At 38.6% G+C, this 23,863-nt stretch overlaps 1 protein-coding gene across 5 annotated transcripts in view; it reads right to left on the bottom strand.

Moving 5' to 3' along the window:
- Positions 1–23,863, bottom strand: part of SLIT3 (slit guidance ligand 3) — a 424,983-nt gene that overhangs the window by 51,105 nt on the left and 350,015 nt on the right. For all 5 annotated transcript variants that reach the window (XM_015875943.2, XM_015875942.2, XM_015875944.2 and 2 more), the window contains 6 exons: positions 22,614–22,682; positions 21,356–21,427; positions 21,104–21,175; positions 16,553–16,624; positions 12,152–12,315; positions 7,752–7,876 (listed from right to left, as the gene is read on the bottom strand). In XM_015875943.2, the coding sequence (XP_015731429.1) occupies positions 7,752–7,876; positions 12,152–12,315; positions 16,553–16,624; positions 21,104–21,175; positions 21,356–21,427; positions 22,614–22,682 (574 nt within the window). The remainder of the gene's footprint in view (positions 1–7,751; positions 7,877–12,151; positions 12,316–16,552; positions 16,625–21,103; positions 21,176–21,355; positions 21,428–22,613; positions 22,683–23,863) is intronic.

Raw genomic sequence — 23,863 nt, 5'->3', positions numbered from 1 at the left:
TCAATCTGGAAAAGATGCAGATGATGCTCATTGGCAAGGTCAAACAACTACAAGAGCTGGCAGGGTGTATGTTAGATCCATCTGCTTAGGCACATACACAAATTATTTGGCAAAACATGGGTAATATCACAGTAATTTTGGATCAGACTGCTTTTAGATTGCCAGGTGGAAGTAGAAACATTTTGATCATCTGTTGTTTGCAGAGAGGTTACGACTCTCCTTTCTGAATGCAGACCTCGCTACAGACATGCACCCTGCAGACGCCTCTAGCTTAGCATCTTCAATAGTGGTTATGAATCCACTATTTCTTGGTATTCTTCTGTCACAATAGGGTAATAAAAATAAACCTTCTTGCATTTGCAGTTTACAATTCAATTAACTGACCTTGAAGAATTAATACATTTTACCCATTTCTGATTTTGAAAAAAAATTTAAAATGAATTTGAATTTCAACATTTGTTTTCTTTTTTCAATTCATTATTGCTTTTATACAGCTGAACTTAAACACTGAGGCAGAAACATGACAAATCCAAACACCATCCACAAGTGTTTGCTACATGACACTGAAGTTAGATGACAGAAGATACACTGATATTACTTTTGTTGCTGCATCCCCTACCATTTGGCTGATTTAACTGCCTCTGAAAACTTTCCCAGCATTACTATCTGAAGTAAATACACAGATAATAGTTACTTATATCCCATCATCTTCAGCACTATATAGCTGTATAGTTGCCATCTGTGCCAGCCTAGCTTCATCTGACACCTGATTAAACAATAATTGGGCACGGCAGCAGCACTTCTTAGTGACTTCCTTGTCCTTGTTAATAAATCACAATTGTCAATTTATAGCAAATTAGGTGAACTCTGCTCTCTTAAGCCTCATTTTATTTAAATCAGTAAGATTTATGATCCTCCAGAGCATAATACACCTTCCATTACCTCAGTAGGTAGTAATTGAGAATATGCCTGTCAAAGTCAAAGTGCAAGGATTCATCACATTATTTTTTAAAAGCTCTGGCTCTTCTCTGAAAATCACAAATGTTAATTCTCAGTGGACATCTGAGGTTTATTTTGCAAATTTTGATGCAAATTCTGATTGTTCTTCTAAAACTCTCCTAACACCGAAATTCAGGTTTCAATGGTCTTTTGGGTTTTCGATCAATGTCAAAAGATGTGTCATCAATCTATCACAGAGTTGATTCACATAGCACATATCTGAATTTAGTCCAGAGGTGTAAAACTGTATGGGGCAGGTGCTTCACAGCTTCCAAGTTTGCTAGATCAGCCCTGTCTGATGCAGATCACTGCATGTATGTGCTGGGAGATGAAGAAGAGAATTATCAACACTGAAAAGTTGTGTGTGTGTGTGAAAGAGAACCCTTAGAACACCAAAAGGCCTATTTATTTTAAAACATTTTACAGTGACAACAAAATCCTTCCTCTCAGGCTATCAAAAGCCAGTGAACACAAACACCATAGACAGAGCTATAAAAACCAAGCATTTGTGTAGAAAACACAGTCCATAATAATAAGAAATAGGGAATTAAAGAAAATGTTGAATTACATTTTAAACATTTTTTTCAGCTTTGACAAAGTACTTCAACTGATTCAATTATGTGGAAAAACTGCAGGATGATGAAGATTAAGAGCTGGCTAAAGAGAACTTGATTAAACAGAGTTATGGCAACCAGTAATCACCTGAACAACAGGAAAACCACAGAGGAAGAAAAACTGTTATTTAGTGTAACAGGACCAGGTAAACACAAGAAGAGACTAAAATCTAGTCTGAAAGCATATAAAAACTTCTGTACCCTGAGAAAAGATTAACTGAAAGCCTGGTCTCTCGTGACATTTTGTACTAGATCAAAAGAGCAGTAGTAAAAACAAAGTGGGAGGAACAGACCTCACTGCCAAGGGAATGAAGATGATGTTGTCCACTGGTGGGTATGGCTTACAATTCTGCTTAACTTTGCTGCTTGGCTTCTTCTCCTGAACAAGCAAAGCAAATGCCTGAAGCTGCTCAACATCTGCTTTCTTGCTGCCCTGACACAAATGGAAATACTTCTTTAGAGTTGGCTTTATTATTAAGAGCCCTCATTAGGGCATGCCAGAATACATTATTACATTTTTTACGGGGTTTGCGGTGGGTGTAAGCATGCCTCACTGCCTTGAGCCAGGCAGTAATCCCTCCTTAAGCCTTTCATTTTTATGCTTTTCTGGATGCATATCTGCATATCTCCATTCTCTTTAAACCTTCTTAAATAGCAAGGGTAAAAAGAAAGAAACACAAGTCTGATGCACAGCAAATTTTAAGGAAGAAGCACAAAGGAAATACTGCCATCTCTGCTGCTTTCCATCCCACCCCTTGCCCCTCTGGGAGCATTAGATGAGATTATAGCCACCCACTGCTGACACTGGTCCTTGCCCTAAAAATCCATACACAAATACAGGTCTACTCATTTTACATGGCCACCCATTGCCTCACATCCCCAAGGGCTTCCTGCATTATTTTACTAAGAGTGAAAAACGCTTCTTCAACATTCATTAGGAAGTATTTTAAATATGGTTAGAACAAACAAATAAAAAGCAGAACACCTCAGATCACACAAACACACGCTCCAGGAGAAATTATCACAATGAGAGTTCAAGGCAGAATCAGCTCACACAAACAGGATTTTGCCACGTTGATTCCTTCATATGAAAACTTGGCACTGAACTCACATTCCTACGCCTGTCCTCCCAGCCCTGACACTGGGAAAGAAAAGAGCAAGGACTGAGCAATACTTGAAGGCAAAAATGTTTGCTCTCCCATCCCAAATGGATGAGGGCAGGCTGGCTTATGAGTTCCTTCCAATTTTCCCTCCATCTGCAATTGAAAATTGTGGTTTTTATCTGTGCACTGAATGATGCACACGGGGACTTAGATGCATCTCAGATCCAAAGGAACAAAAGCAAGGAGATACTTCTCCAACAAGTATTAGCCTAACAAATGAGGGCTGACATGGACTCTCACGCAGCTGGCATGCAACAGTAGCCAAAGTTCCATAGGACCCCAACCAAATCAGCACTACTGAGAAACTGGCCCACTGGAAAAAAAACTTGCACTGCCTCAGCCTTGTGGTATAAGAGCTGTCCAGAACAACTGGACGTGAAATAACATATGATATCTATGTTTTAAAGCCCATTCTATGTTAATATTACTAAAACAACCATTATCCTCAGGCTCCAAGAGGTTACTCACATAACGTCAACAGGGTGAAGAGCAAGTACAGCAAACTTTGCTTGCCCATGCTCCAAGCAAATGGAGGGCCATGTGCTCTCTCATGGGAGAATGACACCGTCAGTGCATTGCTGAGCCCATCCTAATAGTATGAGAGATCTGTACTGATGTTATCTGCCTATCAGCCCTGTGCTGAGCAGTCACAGCTTCTGCCTAGCTACATCTGTCTGCTGGCACCTCAGTTGTATCTGTGTACAACATGTGACAGACACAAATCTCACATATACCACAGACACTCTTCTGCTCTGAGATTCTCAATTTCTAACCCTGTTTTCAGGGACAAAATCTTGGCAAGGAGGGTTGGGGAGAAGAAGAGCCAAATTCTTAGCATAAGTTTGGAGCCAGGTTCCTCACTATCATTCTGGCTTCGTTGTAATGCCTCCCACCACAAGAGTCTGGCCGCAAAGCATACTGTCTTTCCAAAGCCTAAGAGCTTTACCCAGATTTCTTCCAATTCTATCTGTCACTCTGGATGACTGGAGAAATTGGTTGAACCCTCAGGATACTGCAGTGCTGCTAGAGAAGCTGGGGCACTGGCTGAAGTCACCGGGGAAGAGAAGTGAGCTGAGTGAAATGTACAGAGCAGCTCTACCACAGACACACCAGCATCTGTTGCCCAAAGTGTGGACCATATGCAATACTGATTTTACCTCTCTTCACTTTCCATTTCAGACAGCTGTCAGCAATACCAGAACCCAGAGATGACAAAAATCTCTGCATCCCAGCAGCTCAGGCTCCCATTTATCTGAGGAACCAAAGACGCTGTGGCAATGCCTGGGCAGGCAGTTCATGCTGTGTTCCAGGTTGACAATGCTCTTTCATTTCAGATAAAACACAGATGTATTTTTAGCTCTTGGTCCCCATTTCTACAAACAACTCGAACTTGCAGAATGAAAATATTTTTCCTTCCTTTGTTGTTACCAACTTTTTAAGAAAATTAGTGTGAAAAACATAAAAATCAGTCCCTCTTCCAAAATAATAGTTAAAAAACAACAACCAAAACCAACAAACCCAAAGGGAATGTTCTGAATACAGAGACAAAACACCGCATTTGTTTTGCTCACCCTAGATTTTACTATAGCTATTCAAGTAAATCCTTTCTCAATGGCTTATTGATTGCAGCTTTGATTACTCTGTTGAATTCTGGCACCCATATACTTGAAAATATCAGCGAAGTTACAGAAAAACCACACACTGTAGGATAAATGAATTAGCACAGTGCTGCTATCTATTCACCAGCTGCACACATATACACTCACGGTGCAGGTGGCCAGCAGCATTCAAAGCGAAAGTAAGCTTCACTTCTCCACTTGTAATCATACCACACAATCTAAACCACACGCATTATTCAAATAATCATTCAAAGAATGCTATGGAGGGGAAAAAGAACCACACCACAACACTGGATAATTACACCTACACCTGTGTTTAATCTGAAAACACAAGTTTGGTAACACTAACAGACATTTCCTGCCAGAGCACCCCGGGGCTCCAGGTGGCACAGCCCACACTCACCTCAGTTGGCACACTCCCACTAGCTTTGGCACTCTGTCTCCAAAGGGGAATTGCAAACTCTTTGACCATGGCTTATCTGTATCTGTAAGCACTAGCCAGCCCCAATCCTAAGGGAGCAAATGGTTCCTTCTGTCCTCATCAGACACAACCAACTGGACACTGGTCTCTCAGCTAAGGTGGTCCATCAATTACCTCACTTTGATGTCTACTCAAACCTATCGCAGGCAGCATTACACAGTGCTACAAGCCCCATAAAGTATGCATTCAACATTTTTGTGATCATGAGAAGTAAGAGATCAGGCCATCTGCAGTGTGACAGCAAGAAAAACCAGCGCTATCCGCTTTTGTTATGCCAGTAAATGGCAGAAGTTGCTGATCCCATCAGGCACTCATTTGGTATCCGGTCGCTCAAGCCGCTTTCTGCTAGCTGGCCAACTTTTTTTCTCAAGGTTTGCATGAGTATAGGAGCCCCCTTCCCAGAGAACATTATGAAGCCTTTATCTTGTTTGAATGAGCTTACATTCGGAAAAAAAAGAAAAAAAAAAAAAAAGGTGGGTTTTCCACATTATTGATATAAACTCCTCCACACAGGATTTTTTAAAAGTCTACATCAAACAAGGAAAAACAAATGCTGAGAGGGCAGATTTAGGGCAATTTATCAAGGTTTGGGAAATGGCTTCCAGATGGAGAGAGTTGTTTGCTGCTGGCTGGTGAGAAGGAAGCAAGGTATTGTTATTGAATTAGCATGAATCTCTGGTGGAGAACTGCGTGGTAGATAGAGTGCTCCTTTCATATGGTTTGCATTTGGACCTGTCAGATTTCATTTTTACTCAAAAACCTGTGGTAAAGACAAAGAGTTCATTTTTGCTTATTAAATTTCCCCTGATTCTCCCTATGCTGTTACCCAGACTCTATTTTTAAACTCTGTGCTAAGTGCCATGCCTGGCTCTGTTTGCTCCATGCCATGCTTGGATGATAACCTGGTGCTTTCAAACACACAAGTGGTTTTGGGTTTTGCATTCACACACTGAATGTCACCTAAGAAAACGCATGAGAGAGGAGAAAAGTTGGATGCTCTATGAGATGTTTAAACCGAGTTCAATAGTTTATCAAAACCTTTCTAAGTAAAATGATGTACTGAGGTCTAATGTACATTAGAAAATTACTACTCATAAAACTAGAGGATTATTCTTGATTATTCTTTGCTAATAAATCCTTCCTTTATAAACATGTCTTCTGTTAATATAAATGCATGTATACTAGTGGATTTGCTAATACAGGAATATATTAAAAGGATAAAATAAGAGCAAAGGAAAGATATTCTCGTAACACAATCCTACTCTGAATAACCTTAGTATCTCTTCCAGCATGTGTGTATTACAGAGCGAGAGATAAACAAAGATTTGTATGTTTTCCTGCTAGTTCAAAAAACTTACTTTTGAAGTTACCCTAACAGTCACCTAGTGCCATATAAAGAATTTAACCTAGTTCATGTTAAACATCAAATCAGAATGACCATTAGTCTGCTAACCTCTGGAGATTAAACAGACTGGGTACCCATCATAAAGAGAAATCAATTGTTACTGACTAGTTAGTTTTAGATGAATGAATTTTTGACAATGTGGTCTTTTAATGTCCTGGAAAAAATGCAGGTTGACATGCCAATAGGTAGAAGGATTTTTAAGGAGAGGAAATTATCAGTGGATTTTTCAATTTAAGAGAATTTGTATTTTCTTGAATACTAGACATGGGGCATTAGAATGAAAAAGAAATGAGCTTTAGATCTTCCCTCTTTGAGTATTTCAGGGATCCACCACAATGACTCTACCATCAGCAACGTACCCTAAGTAGATACAGAAGGGAAATGGTGATATCATCAGTTCCAACTAATTCCTAAATCCTACTTGGAATGTACGCCGTGGTATTTGTGCTTACTTTCTGTATATATGCCTGGTTATGACCTTTCTTTTCTATAGTTTTCATTACTCTGTTTTATGAACATCTGCTTTAACTAACCAAGACTCTGTAAGAAATATCCAATGAGGTAAATAAAATCACAGTTTACAAGACGCAGCCCTACTTCTCTGCCCATAACGTCCTATCTAGAGCCTCTGAACAGATCATATGCCTCATTTACTACTTATACTTAATCCCTCAGCTACATATTATTGAGCTAGGTTTCCAAAGTTATCAGTTCTGAAAAAAAGCTTTGGTAGCCTTAAGTTCTCATGGCGCAGTGTTAACAAAGGGATTTATTTATCACTACTGAAGGAACAACATTACTCACTGGCATAGTGTTCAATATCTCTTATCTGTTATCTAGTAACTGACACTGCACACTCACAACACTTAGCATCTACAGAATTCCACATTTTCACATCACTCTACAGACAGTACTCAGAAGTCAAAGACAGCTGAGCTTGTAGCAATGTGCCTGATCAATTACTACTGTATTGCTAATCAGTCTGTGTGAGATGGGTGCAAGCTAGCAAGTAGCTCACTCTGTCACTGTGGATGAAACTGGTCCTTAATTCTCATCTGAACAGCATTCCCTTTAGCATCACAGCCTATGAAACAGTAATCTTGGTGTTTGCCAATAAAGAAAAGGAAGATAAAATCAAATGGCCATTTCATATGTATGTCTGCGTCACAGAAACAGGGAATGCCCAAGGTTGGAAGGAACCTCTGGAGATCATCTAGCTGTGCTCAAAGCAAGGTCAGCTAGAGCATATTGGTCATGGTACATCTGTACAGTAATGGCACAAGGAGAAAGAAATGCCTTTCCTATTACACAGGATAAAAATCTGGAGAAAGGTCATACACAATCTGTTTCAGTAAGGCATCTGTTGAACTCAGTTGCCTGTAAAATTGACTTCTCATGGTACAACAATTAGAAAGCAGAAGGGATGAAGAATACTTTATTTCTTTTCATGTAGCTCATTTGTAGTCATACCTTGAAGCCAAAAGGGCAGGTGCACTGATAAAACTCCACTGGATCATTGCTGCATGTCCCATTGTTCTTACATGGATTGGAGAGGCAGGGGTTACACTTGGACACAATGCTGATATCTACCGGCTCTGGAAGGGCAAAGCACAGTGTATTAATAGAGAACTGGATTACAAAATTAATACTTTCCATACTCACATTTTTCCCTAATGTAGTATTCACCCTGTGCTGGTACGCATGCACATGCTGGGGATGCAACATTACACAACAGCACAAGGGATTCTCAGGGATTATGAAGATTTTAAGTACTTAAATCAAGAGCTGGGTAACTCTCAATATTGCTTATATTCTCCTGCAGATGGAAACATCAGCTCTAAAAAAACGTACTGGGAATCTCCAGAGAATGGGCTTATACATATATGGCTTTCAGCAATTTTTCCTTCTTAGTGCTGGAAATTCTGCAACAGCAACCCCTAGGGAACCATAACATGACATTTCTATGGCTGGTAACACGAATGAAAGTGCAGATGCAACAGTAGAAATGAAAAACATGCGTAAGAAAGATTCAGTTAGAGGCTTATGGGACTGTTTAGGTGCAAAGTGTTCTACCATCCTTAGTTTTAATAGAGTTTAAAACTTATTTTCCTCCTGTTCCACCCAGAAGAAAGATCACCAACATTCAAACACCTCGGCAAAGCGCAACAAAGTTAAACACACAAATATGCAAATGCACGCAGATAAATATGCACATCCAGCAGGAAGCTGAACACAGACCAAAACAGTATCAAATATTTTGGGATACTGAATTTTATTGTTTTATTGTTGAGATGTTATGGAAGGTTAATTCAGACTGCTGAGCTTATGGTTAAGAAAATGGAAAATTTGAAGTGACTAAATTTCAAATGTTAATGAGTTAACAGCTTTTACACATAAAAAATAAATCTGAGCACTTCAAAGGGGCTTCAGTTATATCTGACAGTAAAGGACCTAAAATAACTTTATCTCATTTTTAAGGCAATACATTTTAAAATCTTTTAAAATTGGTCCTGTGTGATCCGGAGTGGAAACAGGCCTTCTGTTATTGGATGATAAGAGAGAAGCAGGAGTAAGTTACGATTCTCAAAGTGGAGAATATAAGCTTACATCTGACATTAGAGAGCAGTAGAGCTGTAGAGGGTTACAAAGATCAATGATGAAAAGATCTCCTGGGCTGTCCTCTATGAGATACAAATCCGTGTTATTCACTTTGAATACTATCATGGCACCAACAGGGGGTTAAGAACATCAGAGAAATCAGTACCAAGGAGTCTCAGCTGAAAAGTGCCTGCTGTGTAAAGGCCTGATCTCATGCTGATGGCAGGGTCAACATGGCTAATAAAAGCAGCACAGTTAATTGCATGGCAAAAATGCAATGTAATGCAAAAATAAACAAGAAGTAGCAAATCCAAAAGATGAATAAAAAGTCGTTTTCCTCTTCTACCTTTGGGTTTTATGTCTAACTAAATGTCACACATTTTTAACTTGGAGTTAGAGCAGGAAGAGGAAACAGCATTTGGATTTCTGGCACTGCTGGCAGTGAAGCAGAACAAATGTGAGCTGCTTCTCTTTGGCTCCTTCCACAATGCACAAAGGTGGCTGTGCAGGGTGCTCAGGAGAGACAGCAGTGTTGCTCTTCAACTCAATTTAGAGGTTACTGTGAGCCAGAATTCAATATTTATTTGTTTTATAATACACAAACATATATTTTCCAGTTATTCCTATGGCACAGATCAAAGCTAATCAATGTAGGAGCTAATAAGAACACTGTTAGCTCCTAGCACTTAAGTAGTTCATTAGTTTGCCCTTGGGGATTTGGTTTATAAATTCATACAGCAAAATGCCCTCAGCCTAGCACATTCCTTTCCTCTACAGCATCACTAAGAGGGCAATTTAATAAAAAGCAGAGATGGGTTTGCACGACTTCCACATTACATGCTTTTATTTTCTTGGCTCCGCTGGGATGCAACCTTCTGCTCAGTCACACACTAAAAATGTGATTTTAACAAGCGTTTGTTAAACTACTTATATATATATATACAAATTTAAAAGTTACTGGAGGCCACAGAGGATATCTGTGCACAGCCTTTATACAAGCATCTCAAAGTCCTGAGCTCAGTGCAGGATGACACCTGCAGCAAAGACCCAAGTGTTTCTGAGGGCAGAGACACTTCAGCACTGCCTGAGCCCCATTTGAGCAATGCTGGGGAAAGGACTGAATCTACACAGGCAGAAGCATGGCCACATTGTTGGACAATCTGTGTAATCCCACAGATAGAGTCATTTTGCTGCCACAGGTTCATGTGACAGCTACAGCTCAGCATTTGTTGGTGAGAGAGCCATGCAGCTGCAGTATGAACCGAGGCTGCACCATCCCTGTCATGGGGCACAGGGTAAACGTCTCCGGGCCAAGGGTAAATGTGTGCTTCATGCTGTAATAAATTCTGTCACTTTACCTCTAATGAACATCACTGGTTTCCCAATGAAACAGCATGAGGAGTACAATCCTAAATGTGCACATGGGAAATAGGCTCAGCTACCGTCAGATTACAAAATCATGCATTGCTTTTAAAAATATATGCATTCTGTTGAAAAAGGGTGAATTTTATCAGGGTGTTGAGCTTTTTGGAGTATACTGAAACTCATTAACACCATCAACATCCGCCTGCCCAAAGACCACCTCTGAAACAACACTTTTTTCTCCTTTTCTATTCAGATAAAGTCAGCGACGGAGACAGCTAGGCCGGTAGAAGGCCCAACGGCTTTCTGGTGGACCTAATATTTATATAGAAATGATACAGCTGTTTTAACAGTCAGAATCATGGATTCACTTATCTCCTGCATGTTTTGTTTAGAGAGAAAGTGAATCTAATTACTGATACATGACAGTTTCAAAATGAAAAATTCATTGGCCTTCGCCTGTTGCATTAAACTTCAGACTCTGTTTCACACAATCATTTTCTTTGTTTGACTTTGTGTGAACAAGTAAATTATTTGGTATTTTTAACATTTCAAGAATAATTGCACTTTGTATCTTAGGGACCATTATAAAGTCTGCAGTTCTGGTAATTGTAGTCAAAGTTCTGATAGTTTTGAGACTGACATTTCAAAGTAATTAAATTACAGTTTACAGTTATTAAAAATACATCTAAAAGGCCATAAAATTGACCTCAGGCTTGGCAATCTGTGATTCAAGCCCACTAGTGAATAGGAAGATTCTGTAGTTACTTTGACTATGACTTGGTTCATTCCACCATCATCTGTTATGGGATACTTCAACTTTCCTCTGAAGTAATCAGTGTTAATCAATGTTGGCAATACACACCAGACTGATGGCATGTGGGACAGTAAGAAAACACCTTCCTGCTCTGCTCTGTGCTGGAGTGTCCTCATGTTGAGCACTGCAATGCAATCTGAGTGCCACAACACAAGGACATAAAGCTAACAAGAGCAACCCAAGAAGGGCTGAGAAGATGTGGAAGGGTCAGTGGGCACTGTGTGTGAGGAGAAGCTGGGTGTATTGGGTTTGCACTGCTCAGAGTGGAACAGACTGAGGGCAGCCCTCATGGCGGCTGCAGGAGCCCCTTCCAACTCAGCACACTCTGTGATTCTCTGGTATTCATGTACTTGTGCAACCTGTGCAAACCTCCAAAGCTCCCTTTACAATAAGAATATATGGGTCTTACCTACCCTACATTCAGCAATATACTATTTACTTTCTTCACACGAAAATGTACTCCTTATCTTTTACTGACTGCTCCCTAATGCACAGTAATCCTGTCCATGACTACACCTAATTGCTAACAGCTGTCCCTCAGCACTCTCCTGAACATAAACTAAATTCAGACATTGAAGATTTTCCATAACACACGGTTTCTGATATAGAGATGCTGAGGACATAAAGTTGTTTGTGTATCTTCAAATAAAAATATAATTTGGTAAATATCTGCTTTCCACATGAATTCTCAGTTTTCAAAAGTATGTACATAAAAACTAAAAAAGGTCTATATTTTAAAATGTCCCTTATTTTACCAAAGTTGCCTGGGGTAGGTAGAAGGCCAACAAAAGTTTATTTGTTCAACTAAGTCACAATATCCTCTATGCTAATTTGCTCCTACATAATCCAGTGCCAACAGCATCAATACTAATTCTTCAGAGCTTTGCTGTTTCTCCTTCCCATGGTGCAGTTAACTCAACTCTGTGGAAAAACACTTCAAAACGCAACTTGAATGCAATCTGATGGTTCAGTAAATGAAAGCCAAGCAACTCCTCCCAGAATCACTGTAATGCCAAGCAGCTTGCAAGAGTATAAAAATGAAGAGCTGTATACTAGGAAAAGCAATAGGAAACAACAGTTTGCTTGCACCTACCTTTGCACTGGAAGTGGTGAGTTGGTGTTGTGAGCAGCAGCCTGTCCACCATCGCTTCTGGCCCACTGCAGCGTGCTATTCCTGGCTCTTTGTACCCTGCCTTCACCCACTCGGAAAGCCAGCGGAGGTTGCAGTCACAGTGTAAAGGGTTGGTACCTAGAGCCCTAGTAGTAAAAAACCAAACAAACATCAGTCATCTGGTTCACAATTAAAGATAACATCCCTTATGTCAGTGAAGTACATTTTACTCTTCTACCTGAATGCTTTATTTCAAAATGTGTGAAATAAATCTTCTGAATATTCAGAACGTCTCCTAGAATTATCTCCATAGTACTCCTCCTCCTCTTTCTTTCTCTCCAGCATTAGTTACAGACGTTGTATAAATACTTAACAACAAATCACCTTTCCAAATAAAAATCACTTTTCCAAAAACTTGTGCTTGAGAAATGTTGAGAGACATATCTTGGTTTCACAGAATCTTCCTGATTGGTTTCCTTTTTAACTCTTTGGCCTTTAGGAGCCACTGAACTGTGTTATTTAGTTTGGATCTGATGACTCATTGGATGAGTCATGCATACAGAGGATACCTTATTTTCAAAGCTTCAACCTGGTGTCTGTGAAGCCTGTTTACAGCACATCTGCAGGTTAACCCATCTCTTGAGTGATGCTGCATGGCTGAAGCAGATGCATTCAAATAGCACAATTGTAGTTCACAAAACTTTTTCATTATGATTTTTTTTCTTTTTCCAAAAAAAAAAAAAAAAAAAAAAAAAAAAAGAAAATCAAAACACAAAAACCTTTTTACCTTAAATTCAGCTGTTGTCTTGAACCATTGAGACTATTTCTTTCTTAAGTGTCATTTTTAGCAGTGTGTCAATGATAAACAAAGGTCAGACTTTAAAAAAATCAGTCTAGAAACTATTAATTTCTGGATGTGTGAAGAAATGTATGCTGGAAGACTGCATTCATTTTGCTGAAAGGCTTTAACTGTGCAACACCTGAACTGCAATGGGGAAATAATTAACTAAATACTTACAGATCAGCATGTGGAAAAGATACTTAAGAAACCAATAATTCAAACTGCGTTTTAGACTTTACATATGTTAAAAACAATATTTAACGTGGTATTTAAAACATAATCTTCTTTCAAATAAAAATATCAGACAGGATATTACGATAAAAACCTCAGTAAATTTGTTGATACATTTCTATTGGAATGACTAATGAACCCACTGTGCCCTCGACAGATTCATAATGAAGGTTCATAGGTTCAAACTCTGTCTAGGGCTCATTCATCAAAATTAAATGTGTACTAAAGCACAGTATTAAAAAATATCTATCCATTCCTTCTGTGATTCTACTGCTTACAATGGGAAAAAAACTACTCATTTGACTTTTTGACCCTGTAACTGTGATCAACCGTCTCACTTGTCCAAGGTCAAACAAAATACAGCAGTGAAATTTGGACCTAGAAATTAACTTCAGCATTGAGCAACTGCAATATATAAAACAGCAGTGGGAGGATAACTGAAGGCCAGTTACCTGTGTTAATTAATCTTCATAAAGTACACTAGGAATAATGTTGCCCTGTGGTCACTAGAGCTGATTAACAATAACATTGCTGTACAACTACAGAAATTATCATACGTATCTTTCTGTTCACTCATTTTATTTTCCCATATCTCAGATCTGCTGTGAATTACTGTATTCTCATTCATGTGCTCTGACATATGCACTCTATTTCTTTGCCCACTATCCCACACTATTTAAAGAAGGTAAAAATATCTTGTGCTGTAACAAAGCATCTCTAGCAGCATTTTTTAAACATGGTGCAAGTATTTCTGTTCAGCCAACTTTTTTTTTTTTTTGGAGATAACTTATAAAACTTGTAATAAATTCAAGTAAAATCTGCAGGCTGGAGTGTCACTCATACAAAGAAAGGTTGAAGGAGCTGGGCTTGTTAACTTGGAGAAGCGACGGCTCTAGGGAAGAGCTCATTGTGGCCTTACAGTACTTGAGGGGGGCTTATAAAGTTCCCATTTTACATGATCCCATAGTGAGAGTCCCAAGGGGGACTGCCTTTAAGCTGTGCATATCACCAAATGGACAGAGATGTGAGGACAGCACATGTGGGAACAGACCTAACTGAGCAGTTCTGTTTTGCCCCAGCAGATTTTGAGTTCTTTTTAGATATTAATATACATGACTCTTCACTAGTGCTTTACCATTTTTATCATTACCCCAGACTACACAAATTAGCAGAGTCATGGCTTAAATAGACAACTAATTATGTGATTCAAGTAAATAGAGTTGTAAATTCGACTGAACATCGTATGGTAATATCACATATAAATTTTTTTATGTCTTTAGAGAGGATTATGTTGCAGTTGTCATAACATCTACATTCAGATAATATATCTACAATATAAAGGAAATTCAGTGGTTATCTTCTCCTAAGCTTTAAGCAGCCCTGGAAAAAGTAATTAAAGTATCTAGATGTCAGTTTTGTTCTTCCAATTGCAAATCATATAAAATCTACTACAGAAGACTGACCAAACCAATACTTCTGTCTCTGCTAGAGAAATATCCAGCTTGGTAACCTAGTAGTCAGCTTCATACCTGTCCTACCCACAGCCATAAAGATACATTTTAAATCAGGTTTTGTTCTGGAGTTACAAGTTTGATGAGTAGCAGCTTGTCATACCATCTGAAAATTATTCCAAGCATGTGCTTTCTACTCAAAGATCTAGCTATCAGGGGAACTCAAAAACAATCCATTTGCTAATCTATATGACTTTATTTGAATAAGCACAGCCTTTTCTGGCTTGTTCAAAGCCTAGCATCTAGCAAGATCACTGTGGCTGCTGAAAGTTGCAGATGATCACACCGCATCCTCTGTAAGAAACTGGAGAGCACAATTGTCCTGTAAAATTAAATTGCTCAGCTGTGCAAATTACACCCCAGACAGGTCTTATTTATTTTATGGATCCTATTTATTACTGTTCATTTGTGTTTTGTGTGTTTTACATTTCTGGCAGCACATACATCTAAACAGACAGACTGCAGTGACTGCATTGGGCCAAAATGGTTTTTATTGCTCCCCAAGGTTTTCTGGTTTACCCAGGAAAATTGTGTCTGCACTTCATTTAAAGTGAACCCAGAGGAAAGTCCAAACAAATGGGGCACAATGTGTTTATCTCATGCATTCTAAAAATATCCTCAGAAGCCAGACTCCCTGCATGGAAGGTGTCACTGCATTCTAAAAGGTGATTCAGGGCTTCAGCTCTGTCAGACTTTCACACCAAAACAACACAGAAAACGACTTTACTGTGCTGGGAGCAGCAAATGAAATACACCTTGTGCAAGATGAGTATTTTCTTTGACTAAGATGCCAAGTTGTAAGTTCGAAACAGAGAGGTTATTTCTCAGTTGCAGCTGAAATTCCCTAAGTTGTTCATATATTATTTCTGTCTGCACCAATCTGAGATATGTTTATTCTTCTTTGTCTACAAAAAGACTGAGATAGAAAGCTTAGTACAGAAATCAGAGCCCAAGGACAAATCTGCTATCCAGTAAATATTTGCATTTTGCCCATTTTCTGGATAACAGTGCTGTTGTGTTCAGTAAGTTTTCTGGAGGGAATACTGAAAGTTTAAGAAACAGATAAAGAATTATGTATGTACACACTCACACACACCATGTGTAATATCACCCATTATCTCAGCAAACATCTTCTGCTTGCTATTTTGGCACTGACCGTTAAACTCCAGGTTTGTTTCATAACTATTACAGCTGTTTGTCTTTTACAGTTCTTTCATCAATTGAATTGCATTGAAAAAGATCCCTGGCCTCCACTAATCCAAATAGTCTCTTGAAATACCTGAAACTTTTAACAGCTTTTAATTATTCTGTACAAATTATGAGTACTGGTACTGTGATTTGACCCGTTTCCCTATGATTAAATATATACTATCTGAGGTAGTGATTCATCAAATTCATATACTGACAACATTTCAGTATGCAAAACATATGACACTTATTAAGCACTGCATTCACATTTGCTTAATATTTGCACTTTGTGGGAGGTTTCCTGTCTCTGTCTCAGACCATAACACACTCTGCATTTCACTTAGACAACGCTGAAAGAAAACCTTAAACACAAAGTCCACAGAAGAGGAAACTGTCACATTTGCTCATTTGGTTTTCCTTAAGAAAATATTTTGGTAACTAATAACAACAGGTTCTTATATTTATTTTATTTCCTTTGAACATTTGCGCTGTGAATATCCAGAGGAGAATATGGAAAGTGCGCAGGAAGAACAGAATTGCTATACAGTCTTAAATTTGTAATAATCTGTAGTGTTTAGAAAGCCTGAAACTCAAGAACACAGAAGTACTTACAGATGGGACAGGGACATCAGGTCGTTGAATGAACCTTCAGGAACACTGGAAATATCATTCCCATGGAGCGTCCTAGAAGAGTGGAGAAGCAGGAAGGTATCAAACCACAGTGAGGTCTGCTCCTCAGAAGTGAGAGTTGGTGCTTAAGAATGATACTTAATTTTCCTTCCTTGTGAGTTTCTACAAGCTTCACAACTCAAAAGCTTCCATGATGCTTCTAGATGTTGACATTTAAAACAATGATACGATCAGAACTGTTGGTGACCAATGTTTTAAACTAAAAAGGTGATACACTATGCTATTAAAAGAAGTGTATTGATGACAAGCAGATCCTCACATACAGACCTGTAATTCTTTTATAGAATCCCATTTGCTGGAAACACAAAGAAAACAGAAGAGGGAAAATAAGAAATGCAAGAGTTAAATTAAATATTGACTAATATTGATTAACTCTATAGAGAGAGCAAGGGTCCATCAGGCAAATATACCTGCACTTTCATGTTCTAGTTTTTCATTCTTACAGTTGGAAATGCCTTCTTATTTTTTGTGCAGTATTTTAAAAATGTTTTTGACAAATGTATTTATATTACCAGTGAAAATACTTGGAATTTTTCTATGGGGCGTGAAACTGCAAAAACTGCAGCACAGTTGCCCTGCTGGGATTTTTCTTACAGTTCTTGACATGAGAATACCAAAAGCTCCCCCTTCCATCATCCTGAATTTCTTCTAAGCAGAACTAGCTTGGCTGTTACTAGTAATGCTTGGTGTATGTAAGTACGGATGGATTTCCAAGTAATTCATCCAAACAGGAACAAGAAGGATGTGATGTTCCAGATAGGAACACCAGATAGAGCACACTCTCCAGTTCTGAACAGAATGACCAATGGGAAAGCCAAACCCGAACAGCTCTGATGTACTTATGTTGGTGTGAGGATGCAAGATCAGGCCTGGTCAAGAAATTACCAGAAAAATGCAACCTCCTTCATTTAAATAAGAATCTTATAATGAACCTATGTTCTGGTATTTTATTCTTAAAGATGTGCAAGTGCCCTCTAAACAGAGAGAAGAACTTCACTTTATCTTCACATAGTATCAGTTGTCTTTATTCTGTGAATGCGTGTATTTGCCTTACTAAACAAAATGTCCTGGAATCATTTTCCAAGAGAAGCTTAAGAATGACAAAGTCAGTTATCTGTAAAAAAGTAAAAAACATCAAAAACATGAGCCCACGTTTAATGAAGGGCTTCACTACATACCTCAAACACTGAGGTATGTTCCATGGATGCCACCGACTGCATTTTAATGAAAAAATGATGTCAGCAGTGCCTCCACCCATACAGCTAAAAGGAAATGATAGAAGCTAAAAGCTATAAGAGCCTCAGTATAAAACAGTGACAGGAGAATTTGGCAGAACAATGTCTTTTTGTCCTGCTGGATCAATGACACAAACATATTTTTATACCAAAACTCTTCCTGAGCAAAAGCTTGATTAAAATCCTGAACATTTGGAAAGTTAAAGCACATGCACGCATGCATTCACCCCCAAAGGCACAACTTCCAGTTATCTCCTTGTCTAAACATCGGTAAACAATAAGAGAGTGAATGTTAAGGTGATGGTGGTCTCCTTTCAGAGCGCAGTAACAGAACACCCAAATTCCTCAAACAAAAACTTTCTTCTTCGTGTAATCTAATTTATTTCTGAGTCTTGGGATAAAGGAATCAACTAAGCATATCCTTATGGGTTTCTGTTTTGGTTTGTTTTTTGTTTGTTCTTTAAAAAAAAACACACAACAGCAACAACAAACCCCCCAGCTCTCCCCCAGTCCTACTCCTAACCTGTTGTTTGGTAACATTAGGTAACTATAAACACACTTTTTAGTAAAGAACAATCTACTCTGTAAAGACAGTAATTTGGCTGCAAGCTTGGCTGAACTTGCAGAATAGCTACAAACAGTCATTCTGTGATGCAAAAAAAACCCAAACAACAACAAAGGCAATTAATATTTCTCTCAGGTCAACTCAGTGCAACATCCAACACAGAAGTATATGGCAAAATTGGTGCCAAGGTTTTGTCTGAAGAGTACATGCAGCAGCTTTCTTATCAAACATATTACTGTGTTTGTGTGAGCTTTTACTACAGCACTTTTCTAAAGAAATGTGAGCTCTTGAACTCCAGTAAACAATCCATCATTTTTCAGTAAAACTGGAACATCTCATTTTAGTAGAATATTTTGTAGCTCATTTAGAAATGTTTCCATGAATACAACATGGAAAATTGCTTTGTGACCTGATGAAGTACTTCTATTTCTGGACTTTCCCTCCTAATTAAATGGGGACAAAATGTTGTAAGTTACAACGCTGTCAAACAATAAAAATAATCAGTGTGAGACAATCAGAAGGTTCTAACATTTATAATTCCCTTCTTTCAATCTCTCAGCTTTTAAAACTTATTAATATTAAGCTTCTTTAGTTTTGGATAAGAAAATCACAAATCTTCATTGCAATAGTTTTGGATGAAAAAAAAACCGCTGATATAAACTTTTCATTTTGAAAAAACAGGATTATAAAGATTTAAGATGATGAAACTGCTCCTCAGCAAACTCTGGCTGCCATTATGGATCAGCCAGGCAAAGACTGAAGACCTGATTATGTAAACACTCATATATATTCAGGCTTAAACATACACATTTTGACTCTGCCCTCTTCTCAACTGGGCCTGTGCTCAAAAGTGTAAGAGACAGAGGGCAGAACCTGATTTCTGTCAGAGATCAGTTTCACCATACCTCTATGATTAGTCTGATTTTCAAATATGTATTTACTTTACTTACTACAGAGAGTCAAAAAGTAAAGATAACATGAGGAATTTGGAAGACACTGAAATCTGTATGAGAAGGTCATGTTAACTTTCAAAGGCAAGCACTGCCAAAGGTAATGAGATATCTATATTCTTTTTATTAAAAAAAAAAAAAAAAAAAGTAAAATAAGATGTGAAAATTGTATTGCTGATGTTTTCTCTTTTACATTCTTTTGAGAATATAGATAATAAATAACTGACAGTAACAGATTGCACACTATCACTCGGAAGCCCATTTTCCCCCCCGGAGAATTGATTTTTAATAACAATGTAGATGACATGTGGCAAAAGTTGTAGCTGATACCAGAGTTTTGTAGGCCATAATAAATCAAATCAATCTGGAGGCTTCCAAATGCAATGAGCATTCGGAGATTCCTATTCAGGCTTCATTTCACTCACGCTGCTCTGTGCAAGACAAGGAGGGCTTTTCCCTTGGAGAAGGAAGATATTTTGCAATTTGATTAGTAGATCACTTAAGAAAGCCAAAAGATTACAGCTGATACTCAAAATAATGCCCTTTGTTTCTGACCATATGTGGTCTTCAAGAGTAGAAGTGAAAAGATAAACTGTAGCTATTGTAAAGAGTGATACAGGGTATATCTACACTCCAATTTGTTGCAGAGAATCCCAAGTTAGCTTTAATCAAGCTAGCTTGCATATCAGATGCAGGCCAGAAGACAGCTCCATATGGAATAATTTATTTGGCCATGAAACTGAATATGTTCATATGTGGCTGAATTTCAGGATTCATGTAACAGTTCAGTTGTGGCCATCGTATTGCAGTAGTAGAAATCAGAGTCCCAAGCCAAACTTAAAACAAGAAGTTCAAATCACGTATCTTTCTTGTTTATAATAATGAAAGCTGGTAATCTTGAAAATTAGGAAGCTGAAACCCAGATACGTATTTTACCACAGTATAGGAGCTCTGCTGGGCACTGCCCCTATATTCTACAGTTGTGGTACCTCCCATGTTGACAGCTCGATTCCACACTTTGGGATTCAATGCACAGCAGCCACTGCTCTTTAATTTCGCAAAAGCTACAATATCTACGAAAAGCAGTGGAGGGCTGCTTTCTGTAAGGAACAGGCCCATGGCCAACACTCGGACTACGGGAAGAAGATAACTTTCAGAGGAGACTGTAAGCAAATTGCTCAATCCACAGAAAACTGCTGAATGCAGCTATGCTAGAAAAGAAGAGTAAAAGATCTCCAAAGAAAGAAACCACACGTGGACATTTCGGAACATGCCCACACTCCTGTCACCCTGAGGTGAAACTTCCTCCACTAGCATTTGCACTAGCACCTAATGTAAGCTTACACTCTAAAACATGATTGCTTCTCATAGGCAAAGAGAAAAGTCCTTTCCTGTGAGATACCTGAACACTTCTGAAGTAGGAGAGACAGACTATGCAGCCTCTTGGAGGCCTGTTTTCATGGTACCTTTTTGTCCCTGACCTATCAGAGAAAAGTCATTCATCCTTCAAAAATGTAACTGCTTCTTTTCAAGGTTTAGTGTTCACCTGTTCTAGTCATTACTGGACATATTGCACCTAAGTACAAGTACACTGAAGTTAATTGCATGAAAATATTTATGACTACTGAATCAAGTGAAAGCCATCTGCTCATTAAAAACCTCCCAGCCATCAACAGCATCCTAATAAGCTGCAACACAGCTGCACAGAAAAAGTGATACTTACAGCACTCTAAGAGACCTCAGCCCATTGAACGCGTGGACTGGAATGCACCGAAGTCTGTTGTAGCTCAAGATGCTGTGAGAATGAGAGAACACGGTTACAATGCTGTATTTTCTTTGATTATTCCACTGTTACTTCAACAACAAAGAAGCATGCAAAGCCACTTGCTTGAGTCAAAAAGTACAGACTAACTGTTTAACATCTAAAATGGTGTCTGAAAAGCAATTCAAATTTCAGAAACACTGGGCTACTTACAGTGTCGATAACTGGGTCATGTTGCTGAAGGTATAATTGGCCAATACACTTATGCTGTTGTTGCTCAAATCACTGAAGGAATACAAAAAGAAAATATCATTTATATGTATGACTTTAGAAATTAGTCTTCTTTAGAGGCTACCTAATATGTGCACAGCAAAATGATCAAGGCAATTGAGAAGTCAAATGTTAGCAAATGATACAATATTTTCTGACTTCGACTAAGCTCAAAAAGCAAGTCTTATCAGAACATTTTCTAAACAAAAGCCTCGGACTTTTCAGTAAGGCATATTTCTAGCACACAGCTAGAAATCCAGTAAAAGCAAAATTTTCAGAGTAGAAGGATAAATTAATAGCTAATACAAGCATGGGTGAATACCTGCTGTACCAGTTTGCTTTTCAATTTATTACTGGCATACCATTTCCATATGCTCTTAACATGACAGATACTAGAACAAGACTGCATAAAAAAAAAAAAGGTCATTTTGGAATAAACTGACTAAACAAAAGAAGGGAGTTTGCTTTGCTTCAGCTAGGAACAGAAGGGATGACATTGTTCATTTCAGAATAGTCTTTTAGGCTCAAATAGAACATTTTATTTTATTGTTGCTCCCCCTTGAAAAATAAAATTAAAGATGTTTCCAAATTAAATATTATTTTCAAACAGATTATTTCAGTTTTCCACTCCCTACACACACATATATACATATATATTTATTGTTCTGCCCATTTGACATTCTGATGAATATTTCAGCTAAGAAATTTACTCCGGTGTATTTCAAGGAGCAATTTACTCAGTGAATTCTTGATGTGCCTCTATCTGAATGACTGCTCATAGCAAAAACAACTACATAAATTTTCGCTACCTTATATATAAATACTTATAAATACTACTTCAACTAGAACAAATTAATGCTGTCTCCTCTGTTAATGACCTTTACAGCTTTGCACAGATAAATCTGCCAAGTGATAGAGCAGCACCCTGACAAGAGGTTTGTCCTGCACCAGATGCTGGAAGCTCCTGCAGAGGAAGGGTCCATGGTGCCCTTCGTCACTTCAATTTGCTCTTTCTCCACTTAAGGAACATTCACTGGCAGCAGCTGCTACAGCTAAATTCTTTTCCAATTCAATGTACAGAAGCTTTTTATTTTTCCTGCTTTGTTCTTTTCCCCCCAAACACCAATTTCTCACATTCCATCTACAACACAGTGCAAAAAGAGTCATCTGTGTTTCTTGACATTGAAACCACGCATCTTACATCAGTGTCAGGTGCCTGAAGGCAGAGAGTCCCTTTGGCACAGCAGTCAGGTGGTTTCCTTCCAGGTATCTGGAAAAGAAAGGCACAGTTGACAGTTACATAAACATGTTAAAAACAACTCCAGTCATCCAGTCTGCATCATGAATGAAGAAAATACAAATTAAAGTCAGTTGCTAAGGAAATTGCTTTGGATTCGTTGCTTTGAAACTGTAAGAACTTTTCCTTTGTAAGTGAATTATCCCATATGCAAAACATGACAGTAGCTTACTGATGGTTTTGTTCAAAACTTGGAAGCAAATGAAAGATATATGGCCCACAGCAAAGGGAAACGATCACTTGGTCCTCCTAAGACAGCAAATGAAGAAGTAAGGGGAGAAGGATTGTATGGGTTTTGTCATGTGCCTGAACATCCCTTGCACAGACAGAAAGAGTCCAGGTCTCTGCATTGCAAAAGGTTTCATTCATTCCATTGTCAACATAAACATCTATGACTTTGATGCCACATTTATTACACTGTGCATCTTTGGTAGTTATCAAAGCAATGAGACTTCAATGGAAACATGCTGCAGCGCTGTCCTTCAGATACCCGCCCCAGGCCACATCCACCAGGCCACAATGCGACCTCCTCAGAAAGCACAGTGTGGGAGGAACGCGGTTCTCCCTCCACAGGTAGGGATTAAAAACAGAACACTGTTTCCTCCCAGAACACGTCAGGACATTATTCCTGAGGTAGGCAGCCCACTGATGTAATACACTTTGAAATGTTACCACATGTGGTCAGGAAATGGAGCCCACAGACACCAGAACACGCCGTGCGCTGCCTCTGCTGCTCAGAGGATAAGCCAACACCCACAGCAATAACTCGTATCCCATGCACACCACCTCCTTGTCTTTGGCAGCAGACCTCCTTATTCTGCATTTACTAGAGTAAACAACAATAATAACAGATCATTGCTGTGCTGCATGTTCCCTCCCTACACCAACTGTAACAACACTGAGATATTTATGTAAACTAAATCCAAGAAATGTTTCCCACAAGTTCTATTTTCATTTTACATCGTTTAAAAATAAAATCCATAAACACGAACAGAATTTTTTACATAACACATTTTGCAACTGTCACGTTTTATTTTTCCTCTTTAATTTCGATATAATGGCATGTCATCATTTCTGCTGCCTGAGCTCTCTTTTTAACTGAGCTACTCCAGGCAGAATTTCTTACAAGTTGCTGGATGCTGGAGCCTGCTAGC

The sequence above is a fragment of the Coturnix japonica genome, chromosome 13 (genome assembly GCF_001577835.2).
Source record: "Coturnix japonica isolate 7356 chromosome 13, Coturnix japonica 2.1, whole genome shotgun sequence".
In the NCBI taxonomy this organism is placed as follows: domain Eukaryota; kingdom Metazoa; phylum Chordata; class Aves; order Galliformes; family Phasianidae; genus Coturnix; species Coturnix japonica.
This window is presented reverse-complemented; position numbering and strand designations above follow the sequence as displayed.